At 34.1% G+C, this 22,548-nt stretch overlaps 4 protein-coding genes across 4 annotated transcripts; 2 read left to right on the top strand and 2 right to left on the bottom strand.

The window, feature by feature from the left end:
* Positions 1 to 11,090: 11,090 nt before the first annotated feature.
* LOC144469082 (uncharacterized) lies at positions 11,091 to 13,887 on the bottom strand. Its single transcript, XM_078178986.1, has 2 exons — positions 13,454 to 13,887; positions 11,091 to 13,282 (listed from the first exon to the last, which is right to left on the bottom strand). Exons 1-2 carry the CDS (start codon positions 13,467 to 13,469, stop codon positions 11,205 to 11,207), a joined length of 2,094 nt encoding a protein of 697 aa, XP_078035112.1. The 5' UTR covers positions 13,470 to 13,887; the 3' UTR covers positions 11,091 to 11,204.
* A 353-nt stretch (positions 13,888 to 14,240) lies between these two features.
* On the top strand, positions 14,241 to 15,244 carry Rpii18 (RNA polymerase II subunit RpII18). Its single transcript, XM_078178447.1, has 3 exons — positions 14,241 to 14,401; positions 14,675 to 14,827; positions 14,894 to 15,244. Exons 1-3 carry the CDS (start codon positions 14,373 to 14,375, stop codon positions 15,102 to 15,104), a joined length of 393 nt encoding a protein of 130 aa, XP_078034573.1. The 5' UTR covers positions 14,241 to 14,372; the 3' UTR covers positions 15,105 to 15,244.
* Positions 15,245 to 15,325: 81 nt separating this feature from the next.
* Positions 15,326 to 22,544, top strand: LOC144468433 (uncharacterized). The gene is made up of 6 exons (XM_078177892.1): positions 15,326 to 15,643; positions 15,729 to 15,836; positions 15,963 to 16,137; positions 16,200 to 16,705; positions 21,141 to 22,140; positions 22,200 to 22,544. Exons 1-6 carry the CDS (start codon positions 15,636 to 15,638, stop codon positions 22,488 to 22,490), a joined length of 2,088 nt encoding a protein of 695 aa, XP_078034018.1. The 5' UTR covers positions 15,326 to 15,635; the 3' UTR covers positions 22,491 to 22,544.
* Positions 16,733 to 21,035, bottom strand: LOC144468399 (activating signal cointegrator 1 complex subunit 2). Its single transcript, XM_078177834.1, has 14 exons — positions 20,736 to 21,035; positions 20,546 to 20,623; positions 20,193 to 20,353; positions 19,673 to 20,057; positions 19,386 to 19,600; positions 19,123 to 19,308; positions 18,851 to 19,006; positions 18,673 to 18,766; positions 18,465 to 18,614; positions 18,271 to 18,393; positions 18,070 to 18,212; positions 17,841 to 17,952; positions 17,079 to 17,259; positions 16,733 to 16,989 (listed from the first exon to the last, which is right to left on the bottom strand). The coding sequence occupies exons 1-14, from the start codon at positions 20,775 to 20,777 to the stop codon at positions 16,853 to 16,855; spliced, it is 2,163 nt and encodes a 720-aa protein (XP_078033960.1). The 5' UTR covers positions 20,778 to 21,035; the 3' UTR covers positions 16,733 to 16,852.
* Positions 22,545 to 22,548: the final 4 nt, after the last annotated feature.

Genomic DNA, 22,548 nt, shown 5'->3' with positions numbered 1-22,548 from the left:
TTTATGGTTAGAGTGATTAGATTTAATATTTGGACAAGGTAAAAGGGTTGATGGGTCAATAGAAATTTAATATTCAACATAATTCAATATTCGATTATATAATATTTATTATACTGTCGAATATATAATATTCGATTACATAATTCGATATTCGGTTTCCTCGGGTAAGAACATTTAGGCGCCTGGCATGAATAAATATACATCGGTACTTACAATTAAGTTGTATAGGCTTAACCCTTTCAATACCGAACAACGATATATCGTCTTGGAAAAATATTGTTTTCTTAATATTTTTGCCAAATAACAATTCCATTTCTTATTTTTCTTCCCTTTTTGAATTTGATAATTATCAGGTTTCAGAAAATTTCTGCAATTTCTTTCTTAAACATTATCAAACTACATGAAACGAGTTTTGTACATTTCAGGTACACAACTCAGGTACACACGACTCTTTTGGTCGGCACTAAGAGGGTTAAATCTAAAGTGGCAAAACGATAGCCGCCTCGAGACTCGCGATATCAAGTCGGTGTTGTAGGCACTGTACAACAGGTCGGCCAGTGACTGTCCTAAAATCCATGGTATCGGTTCGAGTGCGGCGAACGGGTTGGTTTTCATGGGGACTTTGGGTCGGTATCGCCAACAAAATAAGTGTTATACGCATTCTATATGTACTAAACTACTGGATCTGATGACATTTGAAAAGAAACTGCATGTATATAGCTCGAGACAATTGTGATTCATTATTCTAATCGTTCGAAGCCTTTTATATTGTTGTTTTGGTGGATCCAGGATGACGCTTGTGTTGATATGGGATGCACAGTCTTGCTTGTAAATAAGCGATGAGTCTGTCTTGTGAATATTGGATGTGTCAATTGGTGATAGTTATTGATCGAATCGATACCAGTCCACAAATTCTTTTGCGAAAGGCACAGTGATCTCGCAGCCGTGGCGCAATACTCCGACTGATCCGCAGGTCTAGGCGGCGATTTTGCGGGTGAGTCGGTACAGAAAGAGGGAATACCTTAATAAATCTCTTTAATAATTGCAAGAATCTTGCTGGTTCACAACACTTGGCAGGATAATTAAGTATCCGTTGATCTTCGATAGCAGACGATTATGTGCTAATGATAATAGAAGTTTAACGGATTTGTCAGTCACGCGTATTATTGACTTTTATCGCTAATTGACAACGGTTTAACGTACAAGGTAATAAAACAGCTTGGTAGGTCACAGTGGGGATAGTATACACAGCGATGTAATAAAATTTAGGTCAGCCATGTTTCGAAGTATGTTCTAACCCGCTTCCACGGGAATCCCCGCAGTTTTCCAGTTCTCCATCTTTGCAAAATTGTGTCACTATTTCCAATCGAATCGAAGGGAAAAAACTTCCTATTGTGAGCACGTTTATGCACTGCCAGCGCAACGAATTAATGAAACTCGGTGAAACTTAATGTTCATATTAAGTATGTGGACATGAGCGACCACTGTGTATCTTACAAACCCGGCGTGCAACACCGCGGGCCAAAGTAACGAAGTTACATCAAAATCGAAATATTTTGATTTTTATACCGAAAGTTTATGATATTCGGGTACTCGGAAATTTTGGGTGCCTGCCTATCTCTAGTAATTAGCGAATGCGGACAACAAATTCGTATGCTAAGTGCGCGAATCATAACGTCACCCTTGCTGCAGCAGAGTTGCTAAAACCGGCGCGCAGTTCAACTCTAAGTATACACAAATCTACAAAATGCATTTTTTGAATTTTCATTCTAGGCTCAGTTATAAAAATTGAAAAACGAGAATATTCTACTTTGTTTTGTTATTCTTAGTAATAACATAAATGAAAAAAAGTATTTTAAATATTGCCTCTCCTTCCTGTTTAAGTTTAGTCCTGTTTTAAAACAATTATTTCGTTTTAAAAGGTATACAAATATTAATGAAAATTATAGTACATAATACAATGCCATCAATGAAGAAATGACACTACATCACTCTCTGATCAGATTTCGATCAATGCAAATATTGGCTTAAACTTCCACAATCTAGTCACTATACGTTATAGTATAATATTCTGTCTTTACGTTGCTATTAAATATCTTTTACCTTGATCTCATTAGTTTTATTTGAATTATATCATTTTCACACAACATATTACATCGATTAATGATATGTGTGCACAGTAACTAACTATTATTAAGATATTATTTCCAATTCGTCAACTTGTAAGGTGTAAATATGCTTAAGTAGATCAGGCTGCAGGCTTTTGAGCAGATTTTCACGAGATCCCTTGATTCGCAGTGTTCCCGAAGACTCTCCAAGGTCCTCCAATGACCATTGGTGTCCATGAAACCTTTCGATCGGCCTCAATTACCCTGAAGAGTCCTCAAAGTCCCTTGCAGGGCATCTCCACTGGCCCGAGCAGATTCTAAAGACGACTTTCGAAGTAATCTAGATTTTTTAAATCACTGTAGTTAAGTTTATGAAATTGCTCCATGTTTAATCTGTGTGTCTCAGAAAATTTGTGTTTTATGCTTTAAATCAGCAAGTTATTAAATTTAATTTGGTTGTTATTGCGTTCTTTTTACAATGTCATATTTTAAACAAGTACATTTTGCAAAACAGATAAGAAGAAATAAAACCTTTTCCTGAGGTTAATAAAAATGATAATTGCCAAGAATAAGATTAATCTTATTCTATTGTTAACGAAAACAACACTGATATAATGACAGATATAACAATAGACACAATGACATAAAAAACACAAACTTTATGAGATCTGCCTTTTTATTATTGACAGTAAAATATTGTAATTAATGCAAATATAACAATTTATTATCGAACGTTTTTTTAAAATATTTAATATTGAATTCTGTTTTATACTATTTGCTTCTGAATGCATATGCTGCAATTTGGAAGATATTATAACTTGAGGACAATGAAAGAATACATGAAATTACTATTTACATATATTTTAGTATTAGAAAGGGATAGAATAGAATCAGTGAATAAACTTCGAAGTGATTTTTATTTATTTTGATTATAAGTCAGAATGCAAGTATTATTTTCTGTGTAAAATTCAAATATTAGATTAATGGCAAATACTAAAAATAATAGCCAAAACAGAGAAGTATACAATTTTTCCGGCCCTAATATAATTACCATTTCTCTAACGTACGCAATATTACCGACACTTCACGAATCTAGCACCGCAGACTGTAGACCTAGGATTTTTTTATCTCAATGTCTGTTTTACCGACTCTGTCGAAGATGTGTGGTACTCTAGCGGACTCTACACAAATGGAACGGTTAGCTAGTGAACTAAGTCTGACTGCAACAGAGAAAATTGTGTGACTGAAGTTGTTAAAAGTACGTACAAAATTAGTAAAAGTAAGTAAAAGTATGTATACAATTGCAGCGTTATATCCCTATAAAAACTATCGATGCTTTCGACAAAAACGTTCAAATAGTTTCTTTGCTGATTATCGGTAACGATACGAACCTGAAATCCGTATCAACAAAGTAATGCAGAAACGAACTCTAAGCTACAGTTACTCACAAAGTTGGCAAACTAAGCTGGCTATGATGATTAGCGGAAAAAAAACAAAAACGTAAAGGTAAACTGTATACTTAACACTAAACGTAAAAATACTCTTATGTCGTCGCTACAAAACATTTCAAGTGTTTGGAATCATAAAAATTCTACAGATTAAATTTTCTACGTCTTTAATGAATTGCTGGGTCTTTGACATTCAGGGCTCGACGCTCGACTTTGCATTTATTTGACAGACAAAAGTTATTTCAAAACTTATTCGAGATCTCCGAATAAAGATACTGATAAAAAATTAAAAATTTATTCGATGCTACGAATAAATGCGCTTTGGATAAAAAAAGGTACCTTTATTCATTGAATAAATTCTCATCAAATGGAACTATTTACTCGTAAAAAGGGGAATTGGTAGCTTAATTTTGTTTAAATTTCTTCAAATGTGAAAGACAGAAAATAAAACAAAAAGTAGGACAGTAATGAGCCAAGTAGGAGCAGGTATTTAAGACATTGTTCAATGAAATAACCCTTTTCGTTGAGTAAGTATAACCCATACATATCATGAACATTATTTTGGAAAGTTATTATAAATTAACAGGAACGGAGACTTTGCTCTTTAAAATACGCTAATTTTCATTGTTGTACGATTTTGTTGAACCCAGTTATGATATTTCGAATTTAAAGAATTTCTAACAATGTCATAGGAAATGTTAGTGAAATGTTGAGGCATAGAAAGCATCGCTTCTCCTACGATGTACAATTTCCCCCGATCAGACAATATTTTTTACAGAAGTATCCCACAGTTTCCTGCTTAGCCAGGGAATATTTTCAGTTGTTTACTGCAAAGTCTCATCATGCACAATGTCAAGTTCTATTCTGCGTTCAAAATCATTTGAGACAGTTGTGAGAGAAGTTCGTAGACAAATAAAGCAACTTTTCAAAACAGAAGATTAGCTAAAAGTTATTTTTCGTACATATCCTCTGCAGGTGATAATATAATTCTTACTGATAATATAATTCTATTACAAAATCTATTACAACGACAAATTAAATAAAAATGAACTATGGGAAATCGTGCGCTTCATATTTCATCATATTCAAGAACCATGAACTTATAACCTCCATGATTCGCACCACATGTTTGCACAATGTGAGATGATCACTATTCTATTTTGGGTAGATGTTCCAATTACTGCGCCCCGGTAAGACTTATACAAAAACAAATTATTATATATAAACTGATAGTTTATTTTTTGTTTAGTATATTTATCTAGTTACATGTAAGATTCATGGAAGGGTATTATATTCTTCATATGTTAAAATGTAACGAATATTTCCAGTTCATGCTACGGCAGTTCGATAGAATTTATATTTATAGTGTATTAAATAACATTTCAATTTTTTGATGAGAGTCTTGATACAGCAAAAATTGACATTAAAGCACGATAATTCCAAATTATTAACATGTGTGAATTTTCAGTTGAAGCGATTTTTGATCCAACAACTGACCCAACTGTACCAACAACTGACTTGAACTGGGAAATGGAATGAATAACCGACTTGGTGCGTAACCCAGGGGGCGTGTCTTAGGACTATCGCGAATTCCACACTACACTTACACATTTGTAATAGACTGAACTTGTTATATTATATTAATTTTTCATTTCATTAATTTTTTAATTCACGCCCCCTGGGTTACGCACCAAGTCGGCGGGAGCTAACAACCTCGTATACGTATTAGGTCACTATATGCTCGAAGGAGAACTCGGCTCGATCTCGTTGTGTCTCATCGTTGTTACTTGACTTCAAACTGCCCGATGAGGAGAAAAATCTGGGCCCATTTATATTCGGCTGAATTGAAAAATTTGGTAGTGGGGGCTGGGTCTACGTGACCAGAATATCCCGCGGATGATACCGTGACTCAGGGGCACGTGGTCCCAACCCTTAAGCTGGAGCCTGTCAGGAGTCTAAACATTTTTTGTATTTGGATCGTGGGACCGTGCTCCCTGCTGACGTTATCTAGCGTACACCCTCAAGAAGGAAAGAAAACGTCGGGAGTAATCTCCGTACGTATTAAGGCATACTGGAAATAATTTTATTTAAATATTCTAATGGAATACGTGACCATTCTTTGGTTAATCGCAATTTTAATTCTTCTTTGGACTTTATTGGCGACATTCTGATTCGACGATCTAAGTAATCCCATAAATTTTCAATCGGACTTAGATCTGGTGATTGTGGAGGAATTTTCAATACTTTTGGGCAATTATATAATAAATATTCTTGAACTATACGTGATTTATGTTTGGGGTCATCATCTTGGTAAAATTTAAAATCGTTACGAATGTTCATATTAATAGCATTTTTTAGTACATTTTGTTTCAAAATATTTAAATATTTATTTTTGTCTAAAATTCCATGAATAAAAACTAGTTCACTCACTCCAGCAGCTGAGACACAACCCCAAACCATCACACTTCCTCCACCGTGGTGCAACCTTGGCTTAAAATTCTTAGTAAGCTTTACGCCATATAAGTTTGTGCCATCAGATCCGAAAATATTATATTTGCTTTCGTCTGCAAAAATTACATCTTTTCACTATGTTTCTTCTTTAGAAGTGTATTCTTTAGCGAAGAGTAATCGCTTCTCTCGATTAATATCGTTAAAATATGGCTTTTTTCGGGCAACTCTGCCATGATATCCATCTTCATGAAGCATCCGACGAACTGTTTCGGGATGAATCTTCTTACGGGTCTTCTCAAAAAACTTTGCTGTCAATTTTGTAGCACTTAAACTAGGGTCTACTTTTATTTTTTTAATAATATTACGTTTATCGTGATCGTTAAGTAACTTTGGACGACCTTTATGAGGGTGTTACGTACAGACCCATTCATACCGCGTTATTTTTCAAACTGTGTATCCCTCGAAAATTCTTATCTCCCCTGCAGCGACTGTTAGGCGGCGACCAGCGCTTTTTCATAAACATTCCCTATTCCCTATTCCCTATTCCCTATTCCCTATTCCCTATTCCCTATTCCTTATTCCCTATTCCTTATTCCTTATTCCGACTCGTAGGCCCCATGTTTCATGTTAGGCCACCGTTTCAATGACGGTGATACAGACGTCGTCTCATCTACGAGTACCTTCCTGTGGGTCCCGGTGGTGAAACAGACACCGGCTCGTCCACACACTCCTGTCATTGTGGGTCCCGACGGTGAAACAGACCTCGGCTCGTCTGCAATTGTTCAATCCTTATACCTCCAATTCCACAAATTAACGAATCCTCGGTCACGCACGACTGCCTTAGCCCTCGGCTCGTAACAAGGGAAAGATTCTATTCTATCCTCACGATTATATCTTCGTACAATGTTCGCAACAGTACTCTTGCTCAAATTTAATAATATCCCGATTTCTCTATATGATTTTCCTTTTTTGCGATGATAAGTAACAAATTGGCATACATTAAGCGAGGTATTATTCCCTTTACGTAACATATTCACAGCTAATATGTGCTTACATCATATGTTTACAAGCATTGTCATCAAGCAAAGAATTCATCTTAACAGGTCACTTAAACTACAAAGTGTATGGAATGTCCGAATATTTTTGCGACGTCAAAATTAAGCACCAGTTCATTTAATATCAGTTAACAATAAAACTATATAAATTATGTAAATAAAACTTATATTAGTAGAATCTAAAGTAAGTGTTCTGACTTATTAAAAAACTATAAATTCATTAACTCAACAAACAGTAAAGATACGGAGTAAAAATTTCTCGAATACAACGGTGTTCGAATATTAATGCGGCCCACTGTATCTCGGTTTGAAATGCTAACTTTATTTGTAACGCACAATCTAACCGTTACTCGTATCTCTCTATGTTTTCTGTACTGTATTGTCTGAATCTCTAATGTGTTCTGTCCTGTCTAAAGCTCTGATGTACTCTGACTTCCTCGAATTTTCTACATCAAAACTCTTTTTTGGGCCTTAAGCGCCCCTCCCGATCCCCAAGTCAGGTGAAACCCGACCATCCCTTCCAATGTGCCCGAGCCACGTTGTCTATGGTAGGGATGACTGGGGGGGGGGGGGGCATTGCACTCGCGGGTGGATGGGTGTTTGGCAATGCGCGGAAATTCCAGCTGGCCAAGATTGCCGATGCCGATACCTCGCGGCCGATACCCTCTTCCCCTAGTCTTGGGACTTTATGGCAAGGCTTCCTGGACCTGGGAGACTAAATGATGGCATGACCTCCATCATCCTGAAATCTATTTAATTTTATGTGCCACATGTTGGCTGCAGACCGGTTCGCTAAAGAAATTGCAACAGCCCTAAACAAATTGCTGAAAAACTCACAGATGGTTGGCCATACCACAAAGTCATTTCTAAACCTCTTGCCTTAACAAAAGCTGAAAACAATCATAAGTTAGATCTCGACACAATGAAAAATTATGTTCCCGCGAATCTTTTTTAATGCAATATAGCTTAAACTAAAGCTGCAAGCATCTACTTTACAACGGCATATAATAAATACATCAAGCTTCGTAGGGAAGAATTTGAAACTATGAAGAATACTAACATTACCTCCAGGATGAGTGGCGCCACTCATGATATATAAAAGTAGAACCTTACTAATACATTTTAATTTCTAATACAAATGAAGAAACATTGCTACGGCAAGACTAAAAAATATCCGCGAATCTTTTTTCTATATTTAATAAATAGTTTTTATATTTGGTGATCTTAATCCAGTCGCATGTTTATACATGTCTATACCTGTCTTACCGACCCGGTAAACACGTCTGAAAATAGTTTAAAAGCTTTCTGTAGAGGCGCTCGACTCGCGTCTCTCACGTGTAACCGAACGAGCTCCTACAACGTTACGTAACTCGAGTCACCTAGTGGCGAAGGTATGAAAACCAGAATAAAGTATCGTAGCCAACTGACGGCAAAAATGTGAGAGTCATGAAAGTGTACATACATGCATACAATGCATGCAGTGTCGCCACTGGACGGTGAAAATATTTTATACGTGCACGTGAAATTAATACCTTGGAACCTCAAGTATTTCTATCCCAATTGACACGTTTAAAGACTTTTTGTACACATAAGGTGACATTTAACAACTGGGCAATCGTTAAAATTCATTATAATATCGTTTAAAGGAATAAATTGCTATTACAAAGTTTTGGCCGTGTTGTTAAAAAAGAAAGGTATGCGGGCTAACGTCACACGCCAATCAATTACTTGGCGCGAGAAGCTGCCATGTCTCATAATTTGCAATTTATAATCAACATAAATGTATTGTTCCGTTCTGGACATAGGGCGCCAAGAACGACATTCAGACAAGGAAGGCTAATTTACAGTTTATGATGCTAGTAATGGTAAAAGGCTATTTTTGAGGAACCGATCCATCAAGTAATTTTAATATTTCGCGCGACGCATGGTAATCGTTTTACAATCTCTTGTTCTCGGTTTCAATAGCGAACGCTGGCATCATAAACCTCGGGGATTTCCAAAGGGCTCCGCGGACAGAGGCCTGAAGGCCCAAGCCAGACTCGCGCCGTTCCGCGAACGGCTATTTTTACGGTAAATTCAGACCTGGAGGAAATCCCTGTCAAACGTTGCTAAAACATCCCCTACCACAGAGATCCTTCCTATCCCTACTTTAAACATTTTCCACTTCCACCAAATTTCTCCTGCAACCGAGCTTACCTAAAAGCTAGTACGGCGTCAAAATAACAGAATCGTTTTTACATCAAGTGCATCAAGTTAGAATCGTTTTAGCAACAAGTACACCAAGTTAGAATCGTCTTGCACCGAGGTAGCAAGATCAAAGAATCGTCTTTACATCGAAGACAGCAAAGTTTAGAATCATTTAACTATTATAAATCGCGACGTAATTATATCGAGATTAGTTACAAGTGCAGCCAAGTCCTCTGTAACTAAGATCACTTCTGTACAAAGTGTAAATAAACGGATTCTCCGGAGTTAGACTTACAACCTTTCTTCGTTAACCGGTCGTAAATCTAAGTCGTCAACGAGGCGAACGATACGACACAACATGTATTTTGTCTTCTTCGTGCTTTCCAAAACACGTCATTCGTACCTTAATTCGTTATGCCTATAAGACTTATACAAGTACAGAATATTTATTATCTGTACAAGAGTTATATCGTATATACAGGATGGTCCATCTAGTGTTTGGAATTTGAACTATCAGTTATTTGACTTTAGAAACAATCAAACGTCGTTCGGAAAGTGGCAGATATTTGCATAACCTCTGAAATTTACGAAATGGGTCGCTATTCGCTTCAAGAAAGTTGGGAAATATTAAAAACTTATTTCCAAAGTGGTGAGTCTTCAACTCAAACTGTGAGAAATCTGAAGACAAAATTTAACAAAAAGAATGTGCCAAAAACTCAATATGTGGATCAATTCGTAAAGCGAGTTCGTGAAACTGGAATGTTGGTGGATAAACCAACTCGTGTACGTACTCGTCCAGTGCGCTCAACCGAAAATATTGCTGCTGTTGCTGAAAGTGTGCGTAATCAACCATCAACTCGTCATCGTTCTTCACAATTGGACATTTCACGCACTTCTTTAATGCGTATTTTGCGTAAAGATCTTGCTACAAAGCCATATAAAATTCAATTTTCGCAACAACTAAAGGCAATTGACCACCCGAAACGTCTGGAGTTCGCAAATTGGGCAGAAGATCGTTTGGCCGAGGATGGCGAATTTTACCGAAAAATCATCTTTTCGGACGAAGCTCATTTTCACCTCGGTGGTTATGTTAATAAGCAAAACTGTCGCATCTGGGGCACAGAAAACCCACACGTTGTCGTGGAGAAGCCAATGCACCCACAACGAGTGACTGTTTGGTGCGGATTTTGGTCTGACGGCATCATCGGCCCATTTTTCTTCGAAAATGAAGAAGGAATAGCCGTAACCGTCAATGACGAGCGCTACCGCGCAATGTTGAACGATTGGTTCTTCGAACAAATTGAAGATGAAGACTTGGACGATACATATTTGGTTTCAACAGGACGGCGCTACGTGTCACACAGCGAACGCCACAATCGATGTTTTGTGACCAGTCTTCGGAAATCGGATAATCAGCAGAAATGCTGATGTGAATTGGCCACCAAGAAGCTGCGATTTGACGCCATTGGATTATTATCTTTGGGGAGCGGTAAAAGATAAATGTTACGCCAACAATCCAGAAACAATTCAAGACTTCAAGGTCGAAATTGATGCTGCTATTGGTGCGATTATGCCTGTAACCTTCGAAAATGTACTCAAAAATTGGGTGGACCGGGTGGGCTACTGTCAAGTCAGCCATGGTGGTCATTTGACCGAAATCATATTTCATAAATAAATGTCATGAAACAACCTTTTGAATAAATGTTCAACCAATGAAAAATATTAAGCCTTTTTTTTTTATAGCAAAATGAAATTCCAATTTTTAAATGGACCACCCTGTATATATATATATACAAGTACAAGTACAAAAATGAAATCTATCTCATTTTCTACCTTTTAACAATAAACTTATAATACATATTTAAATATACATGTATAACATAATAAATATAAATATGTATATACATTACCATATTGTACATATAAATATATCATACATTCAGAATTTAGACATACTACATTTCTAAGTCTGGTACAATAATTTCATTATCACTCGATTCGCTGGCACTATCATTATCTAATAATAACACGCCCTTTAAATGTGATGGCAAACTTTCTCTTTCATACATTTTACTGTTGTGCAATTTTATCATTTCATCTGGAATGGGGTATGTTTCAGAATCTTTTTGTTTGTTTTGTAAATCTAATTTCACTCTTGCCAATGCACATACAGTTCCAGGTTGTAATTTATTCCTATGAAAAGTTTTAATATTTGTTACATGTGAAAAAAGACTTTCAACGTCTGCATTAGAATGAGGCAGTGTCATGCATAACTCTGCAAGTTTGCTAATATTTTTAAATGAATGTGTTATTCCATCAGGGCCTTTTTCAATACTTATTCTGTGCCAAAAATTTTTTATGTTCATACAAATTATTTCTTGTCTCTCTTCACTCGTAAAACTAGTAGGTAGGAGACGCCATTCTCTTGCAATTCTTATTTTATCAAATTTACTTGAATATTTAGCAATTATATTATATATTGGTTCTACACTGTGTCCAATTTCTAATGCAACTTTTGGTTTTAAAAAATTCAAAGAATTTAGAAATGATTCACTATGAGGTATTCGTTGTCCCAGTTCTTTATATGCAGTTTTATAAAAATTTTGTACATCTACATAGAATTCTGTGATTATTGCATTATTTTCCTCTTTCGCTTTCAATTGATTAATTGTTGTTAGGGCTTCTTCGCCAATATATATTTCTTCTAAAGGGAGTAAATTCTCCTCTTCATCAACATTAATTTCAAATGTATTAGATGACTGAATACATTGAGGTTTTATAAAAAATTGAGCTATATGTTTTGTTAATATAGTACACTCTCTTAGTAGTGTATGTATTGCTATATCTGATTTTTGAAATACAATATTGTAGTCTGTAAACAATTCCAATGGCAGTTTAAGAAATTCTAAGTATGCTTTCATGTATCCTTGATCAAAAACATTATATAATACTTGTGCTTTCAAAGATTTTTTTTCTCTACTAGCATCTCTAAATACTTCCCATAATGCTGGCCATTGGCTTAGAATTCTTTCTATGCTTTTATATAATGTTAGCCATCGTGTTAGACATGGTTCCAGTATTATCAATTTTGGCATATTTAAAGCTCTTTGTTTAGCCTCTAATGCCTGTTTCCTTTTATCACTTTTATTAAAGTAAGAGTATACGCCACTTAAAAAATTTCCTACATCTTCTGGCAAAACAGAATAAGCATGCTTCGTAACTAAATGAAACAAGTGGCGAATGCAAGGGATTACACAAATTTCTTTGTTAATTGACAATAAACGTGTTACAACAGAGTTATTGGGCCCAACTGTAACGCTTGCATTATCCAAACTGAATCCTACAAGATTATTTATTGGTAATTTATTTCTTTCCAAGCAGTACATTAAATATTGAAATAAACTTCTGGCATTTGTTTCATTTATGCACATGTAGTCTAATAAATACGTTTTTATTTGAGGTCCATCCACATATCGTGCCAATAAACAAACATGTTTGGTGGATGAAATGTCTGTAGTCTCATCCATTAATAAAGAAAAGTATTTATTACGTAAAATACTCATTGTTTCTTGAACAATGTATTTACTTAAAACGTTTTTTACTATCATTGCCATTTTGCTTCGCTTTAGTGTGCAATGTTGTAAAACAACATTGTCTGGTGTCACCTCTTTGGCCATACCAATAAAATGACCATGTGAATAAAAACTAAGATTATGGTCTACAACATCCAATGTATACCGTATCTCTGCCCTTTTCACCTGACTTTCAAAACCTCCTATTGTGGATCCATTCATGCCCATTTCTCCTAAACTTTGCATGCTTAATATATGCATCTGTGAAGTAGAGTGTAAATCTAAATTGCTCTTTTTTGCCTTTAAATTCTTTTTGCAGGCTCGACACCAAGCATGTAAGACATTGTCTGACTTTGCCAGCCATGCAGAGAATGTTGGATCTTCAAGCCATTTATCTCGAAATGTTTGTTCGGAAAAACGTCTCTTTGCTGGAGGAGAAGAACTTTCAGAGATACTGCCTACTAATTTGAAATTCATAATTAGTTTACAATTTATTTAATGATTGTAAAAATTATTATTATACATATTTTTATAATACACAAAATTTAACAATAGAAATACTTTTATTTCTCATACAGTAATTATACAAATTATATTTTCATGCAAAAGAAAGTATTGAACAATTAACTTACTTGATTCCTCACTCATGATACACTTTATTTTAATTTATTCACCTAAACTAAACTAAGTTAAACTACATTGAACTAATCTGAGCTATACTAAACTAAATAAATTGTCCAAAAACTATTAATATGTAGAATTTACGTAAGATCCCAAAACTCTTAGAAAATCACTTTTGAAAATGCTAATACAGATACGGCTATAAATCCAATCCAAGTGACGCCATTCATACCGCCACACTAGATCAGAGCCAGAGATGCCAGATTGCACTACCAAAATGGCGATAAGGCTCAGAGTCGGTACATTGGATTTCAGTAATGGTTTGGAATGTGCTCTAGAATAATAGTGGAAAGACCTTATAAATTGAATTTGTAATGTCAAAGGATTCCAAATGTGACAATGTTGTCAGCACACTCCAGTCATTCCTCCACCACTTTGTAGCACATTCCAGACCACCATTTGTCAACAACTATGGAAATGAGCCGCGAAACTCGAATAATCAGATCTCTTTTTCCTAAATTACCCAATTTTGTTTACAAACTGAAGATCAATTAAAGAGAATTTACACTACTGTTAAACAACCATCAAAGTGTTAAAAAATATCAAAAAACGTATTTTCAACACAAAATATTTCTATATTTAAGAAAAGTTCTTTACTGAACACAAAAATTAACCACTGCATTTGATTCTATTGATATTTTTTAACAAAAACTAAATTAGGAAAAGTATTGAAGCGATTTTTCATTCGTATAGACCGAGAAAATATCCGTCGGCAATCCGTGTACGACGCTTTGCCGCCAAACGACCATTGCTAACACATAGAGCTCGCTGGTTTCGTTCTGTCTCTTACTTATTGTGGGTACTGAGAAAACAGTTAATGTAGAGACATAAATTTGTACTTAAGAATTCTTATTCAATTAATTGTGAAAAATGGCAGATGATGACTTTGATGGGGACGAGTAAGTAAACGACTAATTTATTACGCAATGTATAGAAACCTCGTACAGTTTACACGTTTGTAATATATATAACCTAGAAAAATGTAATTGTTTTTAATCTAATCATGTGTTTTGATATAGATGCATTCAGGAATACTTTATATTAATAAAAACATAAAATAATCTTCAATTATATCAGTACTAAATCATTTTGATAGTACAACATGAGTGCATATATCTTTTCACAGAGGACCTTTCTACCAACAATGTATTAGATTTATTTACTTTTTACAGAGTAGCAGATGATTTTGATGATGTTGATGACGACGACAACATTGAATTAGAGCCTCAAGAGGAAGATGGAGAGAATATAGAACTGCTTGCGGCTGGTGAAGCCACTGGTGGTGTACAAAGATCAAAACGGATTACAACTAGATATATGACAAAGTAAGTAATTTTAGAATTCTTGTATGAGAAGAGTATACAAGTAAAATAATAATTATTTATTCATAGGTATGAACGGGCTAGGGTGCTAGGGACAAGAGCATTACAGATAGCTATGTGTGCTCCAGTTATGGTAGAACTAGAAGGAGAGACGGATCCTCTACAAATTGCTATGAAAGAATTAAAACAAAGGAAAATTCCAATAGTTATTAGGCGATATTTACCTGACAACAGTTACGAAGATTGGGGCATAGACGAATTAATTATCATAGATCATTAAGCTGTAATTGATCTTGTATATTTAAATCTAAACTAATTTAAGAGATTTTGGAATTTATTGTATCAATAATATTTCAATTTTTAAGGAATTAAATATATGTATAAAAGATGAAAAAACAATAAATATCGTTTTTACGTAAACTGTATCTTTTTTTAACCTTTTCTTCTTGGTAGCACAAATGGAATTAATCACATTAATGGATCGAAATATTGATTGCGATTGGTTAAGGTTAGGAATTGTTACATTAGTTTCAAACTCGTTAAAATCTTTTTGAACAGTAAAATGCTAAAAATCCACGAGAGATATATAATACAAGAAATTTTGAAGTAACAAAAACAATCTTTGGAAGTAGATCTGAATTATCTAGTCATGTGTTTTGTTAAACCGATGGCTGATAGAAGTGATAAGATACAACATACTTAATTCGCGGTGTGCAATAGCTTTGTTAGCAATCTTGATAATTTATTTTTGTATACTAAGGGGATCTAGAAGATACAATAATATGTAACTTTTTGTAAATACATGTAGAATATGACGTGGTGAGTTGAAATTATTACATGACAACATATTAAGTTAAAGAGGTTAGCATAGTCATCTACATAAATATTATAATAATTCAAACAGGAATCCTTTGAAGAGGAATCATTTGACACAGAGACCTACTCCAGCACAACCTTTGTTATCACATGCAGAAGATAGGGATCTCGATGTGGCTGTTCAAAGACTCATTTAGTATGTATTAATATCTCTACATTACAAATATACCTATATATCTGTAAGAGTTCTTGAGAAAATTAAATGCAACATTTTCTACAAGAATGAAAACTCGTTGCCTGCATGGTTCTTACTTTCTTACAGTGTTGAAGATACTATCAGGAAGTTGACAAAAGAAATGAAGAAATATGTAGAAGCAGTTGTAAATTTGGACCGTGCAGATCAAAGACTAACATTGAATCTAACAACTTGTGGCTTAGGTCATCTCAGTGATGAATTTAGAAGAGTCTTAGAAGATTATCACTCTGTTACAACACAGGTAGATCAATGAGGTACATATTTAGTTCATGTAACAAAGCTAAAATGTTGCTATTTTAACAGGTAGGGAAAACTGTACAAGACATGGCAGTTCTCTGTCAAAAAACTTTCATAGAACCTTTGAAGAAATTGCGTGACGAATTTGCTCTAATAGCTGCTGCAATAGCCAAACGGGAAGAGCTAGTAAACAACTGGAAATACTTATACAATCGAGTAAAAAAATTGCAAGAGAAGAAAGACAGAACTGCTAGTCACATCGCGAAGTTAGAGAGAGAACGAAGGGCAGAAGAGTTAGCTGCAAAAGAATTGAAGATTGTTCATGCTCAATTACTTGTTGAGTTGCCTTCGTTTTTAGACAAGAGATTAGAATACATTAAACCTAGTGTACACGCTTTGATCATGATACAGTTGGACTATTATGGAAGCACGACCAAACTATTCACGCAGTTAATGCCAGTTTCTAACGTTTCGGGATCGCCTTCTAGTGCCATGATACCCGAAGAGGAATACCAGCAATTAATCGCAGTTCAAATGGACAGAATAAGAGCACTTACTATTGTGAAAAATTCGTGAAGACGAATCGCTTATAAGCGGTAAACACAATGAAACTGAATACTAACTACTGGGAGGAACCGGATATTGTGGTCTTGGCCTAGGTACGAATGTATTTATCACATTGCAGTATTTACACTGATATTGTAAAAGTATAGGTACACTTAAAATGGAAGTCCTGGATTTCTTTTCCGTTGGGCTTGTGAACGACGGTTGTGATTGGCACCTCTTGCCTTATGGGTGTTCTTTTGTTGTCTGTTGTGCAAGACATCCTTCTCTTGCCCGTGATCTTTTGGTTTACCTACTCAATGGAAAGGATATATATGAATATAATTTTTTGAGAGAAAGTATGATCCGCATAAAAGGTTCTAGCATATTAATGTATTTTACCAGTCACGTTGAATGCGTGTTTTCTACCTCGCATGGCTTGCTTTCTCTGTTCGGCTTCAGCACGTAACTCAGCCGGATTTCGTATAAAATGATCTTTACCATTTTGTTCACCCTCCTTGTCATCATCTGATTCTGATTCTGATTCGTCGATAATTTCAATCTTTTGTTTTCCTTGGAGTACCTACAATTTTTTGAAATGTTTTTAACGCATCTCTGAATATAGTCAACTCTCCTTAATACAGTATTTTGGGAACACGGTTTCCATATCAGGCGGTATAAAAATTGGGCCAGTCTTATGCAACATGGTATTCTTATAACATGATTTTTTTATGACTCAGCTTATGTTGGTAGAAGAAATGTTTCTATCGTGCGTTATGGTTTCTATTGGCAGAGGGGACTTGGTCATATACCTTCCACAGATTTCTTGTAACACCGATTTAACCCTTTCGCTCCGAGGGGCGTATATATATATATATATATATATATATACCATATATATACTTTTATTTTATACGATTTTATTTTATTTTATATGATTTTAAACCTTTATATTTTAGAAAGTAAAGTGATATTACTAAATATAATAAATATTATTGTAAAACTTAGAAAACAAGAAACAACTTCTACTTCGTAGCATTCCGTACCTCAGTGTCAACTACTCAGTAATGTGTTTCGTAGCGAAAGGGTTAATACAACATGGTATGAATTAATCGTACTGTAGGAAGGTCAACTGTACTCAAGTTATCAGTTAATAATACGAACCCTGGGTGTAGTATAAGGTCTAGAATCAAGTTCAGAGTCATTCTCTGTGCCCCTTACGTCACGATTATCATACGTGTCGTCAAATTCATCTTCATAGATATCCTGGTTGAGGCTGTAAATGTAAAAATATTCGTTTTATATTAAAAGATAATACGGTTTTTATCAATGTTATTTTACAAAGTTGTTACATGCAAATAAATAAAATTTGATATTATAATTTTTGTTTTACTAGTTTTTAATGATGTAATCCTTAGGCACAGCAATTTCTTCACGCGTTTTAATGTGGACATTATCACATTCATTAATGTCGTCGTCGTCAAAGAAATTGAGAGCTGCGAAGCTAGAAGCTACATCTTTCTTGACTGTGTCACTCTAAAAAGAATTATACAAGTAATTCTACGTTTACAAAGCATGAAAATTATTCAATTACCATATACTCGGCTGGTATTTCTTTCATTTCAGACTTCAAGCTTTCTAATCCGGGCGGCAAATTGTCTTCCAATATAGCATTGATTACAGATTCAGTTTTGTATTTGTAATATTCTAAACACAACTGTAACAACAATGCTATATATGCGTTTCTTTACTCTGAATTGTTTCATCTTTATTACGTGAAATTATTACCTTGATAAAATCTTCCTTTAAATCACACAGAACATCTTTTACTGCAGCAATACTTTGTAGCAATTCGGATTTATTTGTATTGTTAACATGTTCCATATGTGCACGTATCGGTGGCTGACACTGGATACCGCTGGGTCCAGCCACAGGTTCCTTTAAAGACAAACATCATCAAGTGACATGAAATATTTCTTCTAACATTTCTACTTACATTTATATGATTAAACAAAGGAGTTGATGGAACATCAGGTTTTTCAGTAGTCGTTTTTATCAGATTCAATATGTAATCATACCTTATCATATCACTAAATATTTGTTAAGTATTAAAATCTTAACAATAATGCTTTAATTATGGCAATACGTTTATGTGAGTTAAAATCAAAGGATACAATTCAGGATAGATATTAGTCAGTATATCCAAGTCTCGTTTAACTGGATAAAATTGATCATAATCTGTAATGAATTCTTTCTCAGAGACGGCATACATTAAAAAAGTAAAATATTCTTCGACAAGCTCCTTTATATCTGCTTCTGATGTAGGATCTCTAAATATAATTTCATAATTATATTATTTTATAATATATAATTATGTTATTTACAATTGAGTTATTACGAGCTTAAATGTACATTATTGATATGTTTATAATATCTATATACTTACGTATTTGTTTCTATATTTTGTATTGGGCTGTATAAGACAATTCTAAAGAGGTTTAAAATTTCAACCCTAATCACATCCAATCGATGTTTCAGTTCCATATACTTCGGCATATTTTCATCATTGGATCCTAACTTATCTAAATTCTTATACATCTCAGGTATTGTGTTTTCATATATTAAAACGATTCTATTTGTAAAAAAAGTTCTATTTGTAAAAATTACAAATTGACAGATGCAAAATAGATCATTAATTTAAATACCTACTTTTTTATAAAATCTTCATTGTGAAATAGATGCACTGCAGGTGGATAATTGTTCAAAAATACAGTAATTGTTGTTGATATATCTAATACATACAATATAAAATCCTGTAAATCAAATAATGTTAGATGTTTGTAGCCAGTATTCTGTTGGGCCAATGAAAGTGTTCCATTGTATACTGTCGAATGATCAAACTTTCTCTCAACATTTTGAAGAGCCTAAAATAAAAATATTCATAGTAAATTCTATTTATAAAGACAATGACTACCTCGAATATATTTGCACCTTACCTCTATAAGACATGGAACAGCTTTATTAAAATCATTATTGTATCGTGGTTCTAAGTTAAATAAACATTGCAAGAGCCTTTTTATTACTTTCGCATTTTCCCTGCCATAAAGTTGACAGAGATCAAATATAATGGGTACTGTAAATATGTACTTTTCATAAAGTAAATTCCCAAGAAATGATATTTCCATGAATTCCGTGGAGCTTTCCTTGTTTGTAATAAGGCGTGTGAAAACAACAAGTACATAGTACCTGATTATTTCTAGTAGTTCTAACATTTCTGGACAGTTTGGAAAATTTTCTAAAGCATAAAACGGTGGTGCTTCTTGTAGCACAGATACCAATGCATCTATTATTGTTGTATTGTATATAATGTTGGACCAAAATCTAAATAAACAATAAGTTCAGTAAATAACTTAAAAATTTTGAATACAATAGATATCTGTATTATATCTATTACAATATAGAATTGTTCAACAATACACTAGAGGAATTATTAAACATTTTTAATTATATGCTTACCGAAAATAGGGAAGACTAGTTAACCATTTCAAATCATTAATCATATAATTAATGATTTGTATCCAATATTCTTTTGCCCCAATAATCTCCAATCCATTTTCATCATAAATATTGGGAGCTTCATAATGCAAGAAATAGCGGTCATCTGCCCACCTATCACTCTAAATATGATCGATAAAATATTTTGTTAGTGTAAAAATTTTCTAGATAATGTCAAATAGATAATTTTCTAGATAAAACAATCAAATATAAAATGCTATGATAAAGAAATTATTAAAATCTGTTTATGATGTAACTATGTAGTTATAGTTGAAATCTTTGAAAATATATTCTTTTTTTATAAACAAACGTACCAAGGCATCAACGTACTCGTCAATTCCAGAAGTCTTAATTATTAATTTTAAGCGTTCCACGGGTAAGTTTTGAGGATTCTGTAAAATAAATAAAAATTGCTGTAATTTCGGTATTCCGATTATTATAACCTTTTGAAAGTAGTGGTTGTTAAAAGAAGAGAAGATACTATTAATTAATAAATAAAATTACTACGAATGGCTCCATGATCTCGTATGATACATTTTCCGTCATAAATACCACTAACTGTTGCTAAACAGCACTAATTAAAATAACAATACTGAAATAGTTGCAGTACGACTGAAACCAACTGAAGCACGCGGTAAATGCAATTGTCTTTTGAGTGACTAATCAACGATTACTAAACCAAAAGTTAGAAACAATTAAAAGTTTTGTGTATCCTCGTGTCTCACACGTTATGGAATAATGAAATTAATATATCATGACCACGACAAAAAATTTCTGAGAATGTTTGACAGCTATCAACCACGATAAATCTTTGGAGGTTATGTTGTCAAATTTTTTAAATTGTCAAACCTTAGAACTGAATTCGTGTGAAACTATATCTAAATTTGATTAATTATACATATTTTTCTTTATAATGTCTACGAATACCAATCATTTTACGAGACCAAAAGTTAGGTTTTGTCAAATCGATGTTGATAAATCGAAAGAATTAAAAAATTCAGTGGATGGAAGCAACTCTAATCACTCTAATAAGCCAAAAATTAGAAGCATAGAAACACTAGATAAGCCTGTTATTGTATTAAAATCGAATCATGTATCCCATGATCATGACAGCAAAGAAACAAAGTCTCTAAATTGTATTGAAAGAACGCAATTTTTAAGATGCGATGATGCAATTCCTTTTTGCTCCAGTACCTCAAATAAAACTGAAAATCTGAGGCCTATGAATGATGTAAATAATTCTGTGAATACTAAAGTATGCTCTGAAGAGAATGACAAAGTCAGAAAGACCAATACTTCACAGTCTACTTTGCAAGAAAAAATACCAAATAAAGTACTCAAATCACAGAACTCGATTAAGACTGATATTGAAAAAGTGGACTATACAACCGATAAGAAAGGCAAGGAAAATAATGCACCCTTCACTAAAACGGGCACTAACAATATCACTAAAAATAGTTCATACACACAAGTAGCACATTGCAAAATGAAACCTTGCTCAAGTAATGGTAATAAAAAATTAAATTCAGTTAAGCCATCTAGGATCTCACTGACCTCTAAAAAATTGAAGTCTGTTGTGAATGTTATGCCATGTTATAAATACAACAAAGCTGCATCAAAAATTAAAGCTTCTCCAGTGAAGAAAACTATGGTACGAAACATAGTTGGTTCAAAAATAAAACCTTATATTGGTTCTGGAGTATCGCATAAAAATCAAGACATTCTGAAGATTGTAAAAATTGAGGATAAAGCTCACATAAAACCATGTACTTCTGGTGAAAAGTTGGCAAGACCAGAATACAATTCTGTCTTGTGTACAATTAGTAAATTAAATGAACTAAAGCAGCAGAAAGTTGCAGTTGACTTTGAGCATTTGCCCCCTACTTATAAAAATTTGATAAATGGAAAGGTATGAAGAGAAAGATTCTTACAATACAGTGTCATGAAATATCTTCTTTTCTTTTACAGATCTCTAGTGCCTTGGATTTCCCTCTAGACGAAGTCATTTACAAAAACTTGGTGGACTTGTCTATAGATGAAAAACAACTGCCTAGTAGACTAACACGTAGTAAGGATCCAGAGCCACGTCAACGAGACATTGTACCAATACTTTCTGATTTCTTCTTGCCAGAACCGACCGAAGAGTACTGCACTCCTGTCTCTATTAAACCAATAGGTCCAGAATCAGTAGATAGTTGGAGTGGTTTTAGAATAAATGACAAAATATTCGAATGGAAGCACCGCTTGGATCACTTATAATGTAGCAGTTTCTTTTTATATATAAGTTATTTATTAAATGGTATTTTGAAAACATTTA

Source organism: Augochlora pura, chromosome 4, assembly GCF_028453695.1.
Source record: "Augochlora pura isolate Apur16 chromosome 4, APUR_v2.2.1, whole genome shotgun sequence".
NCBI lineage: Eukaryota > Metazoa > Arthropoda > Insecta > Hymenoptera > Halictidae > Augochlora > Augochlora pura.
The sequence above is the reverse complement of the archived record's forward strand: the minus strand, read 5'-3'. Positions and strand labels throughout refer to the sequence as shown.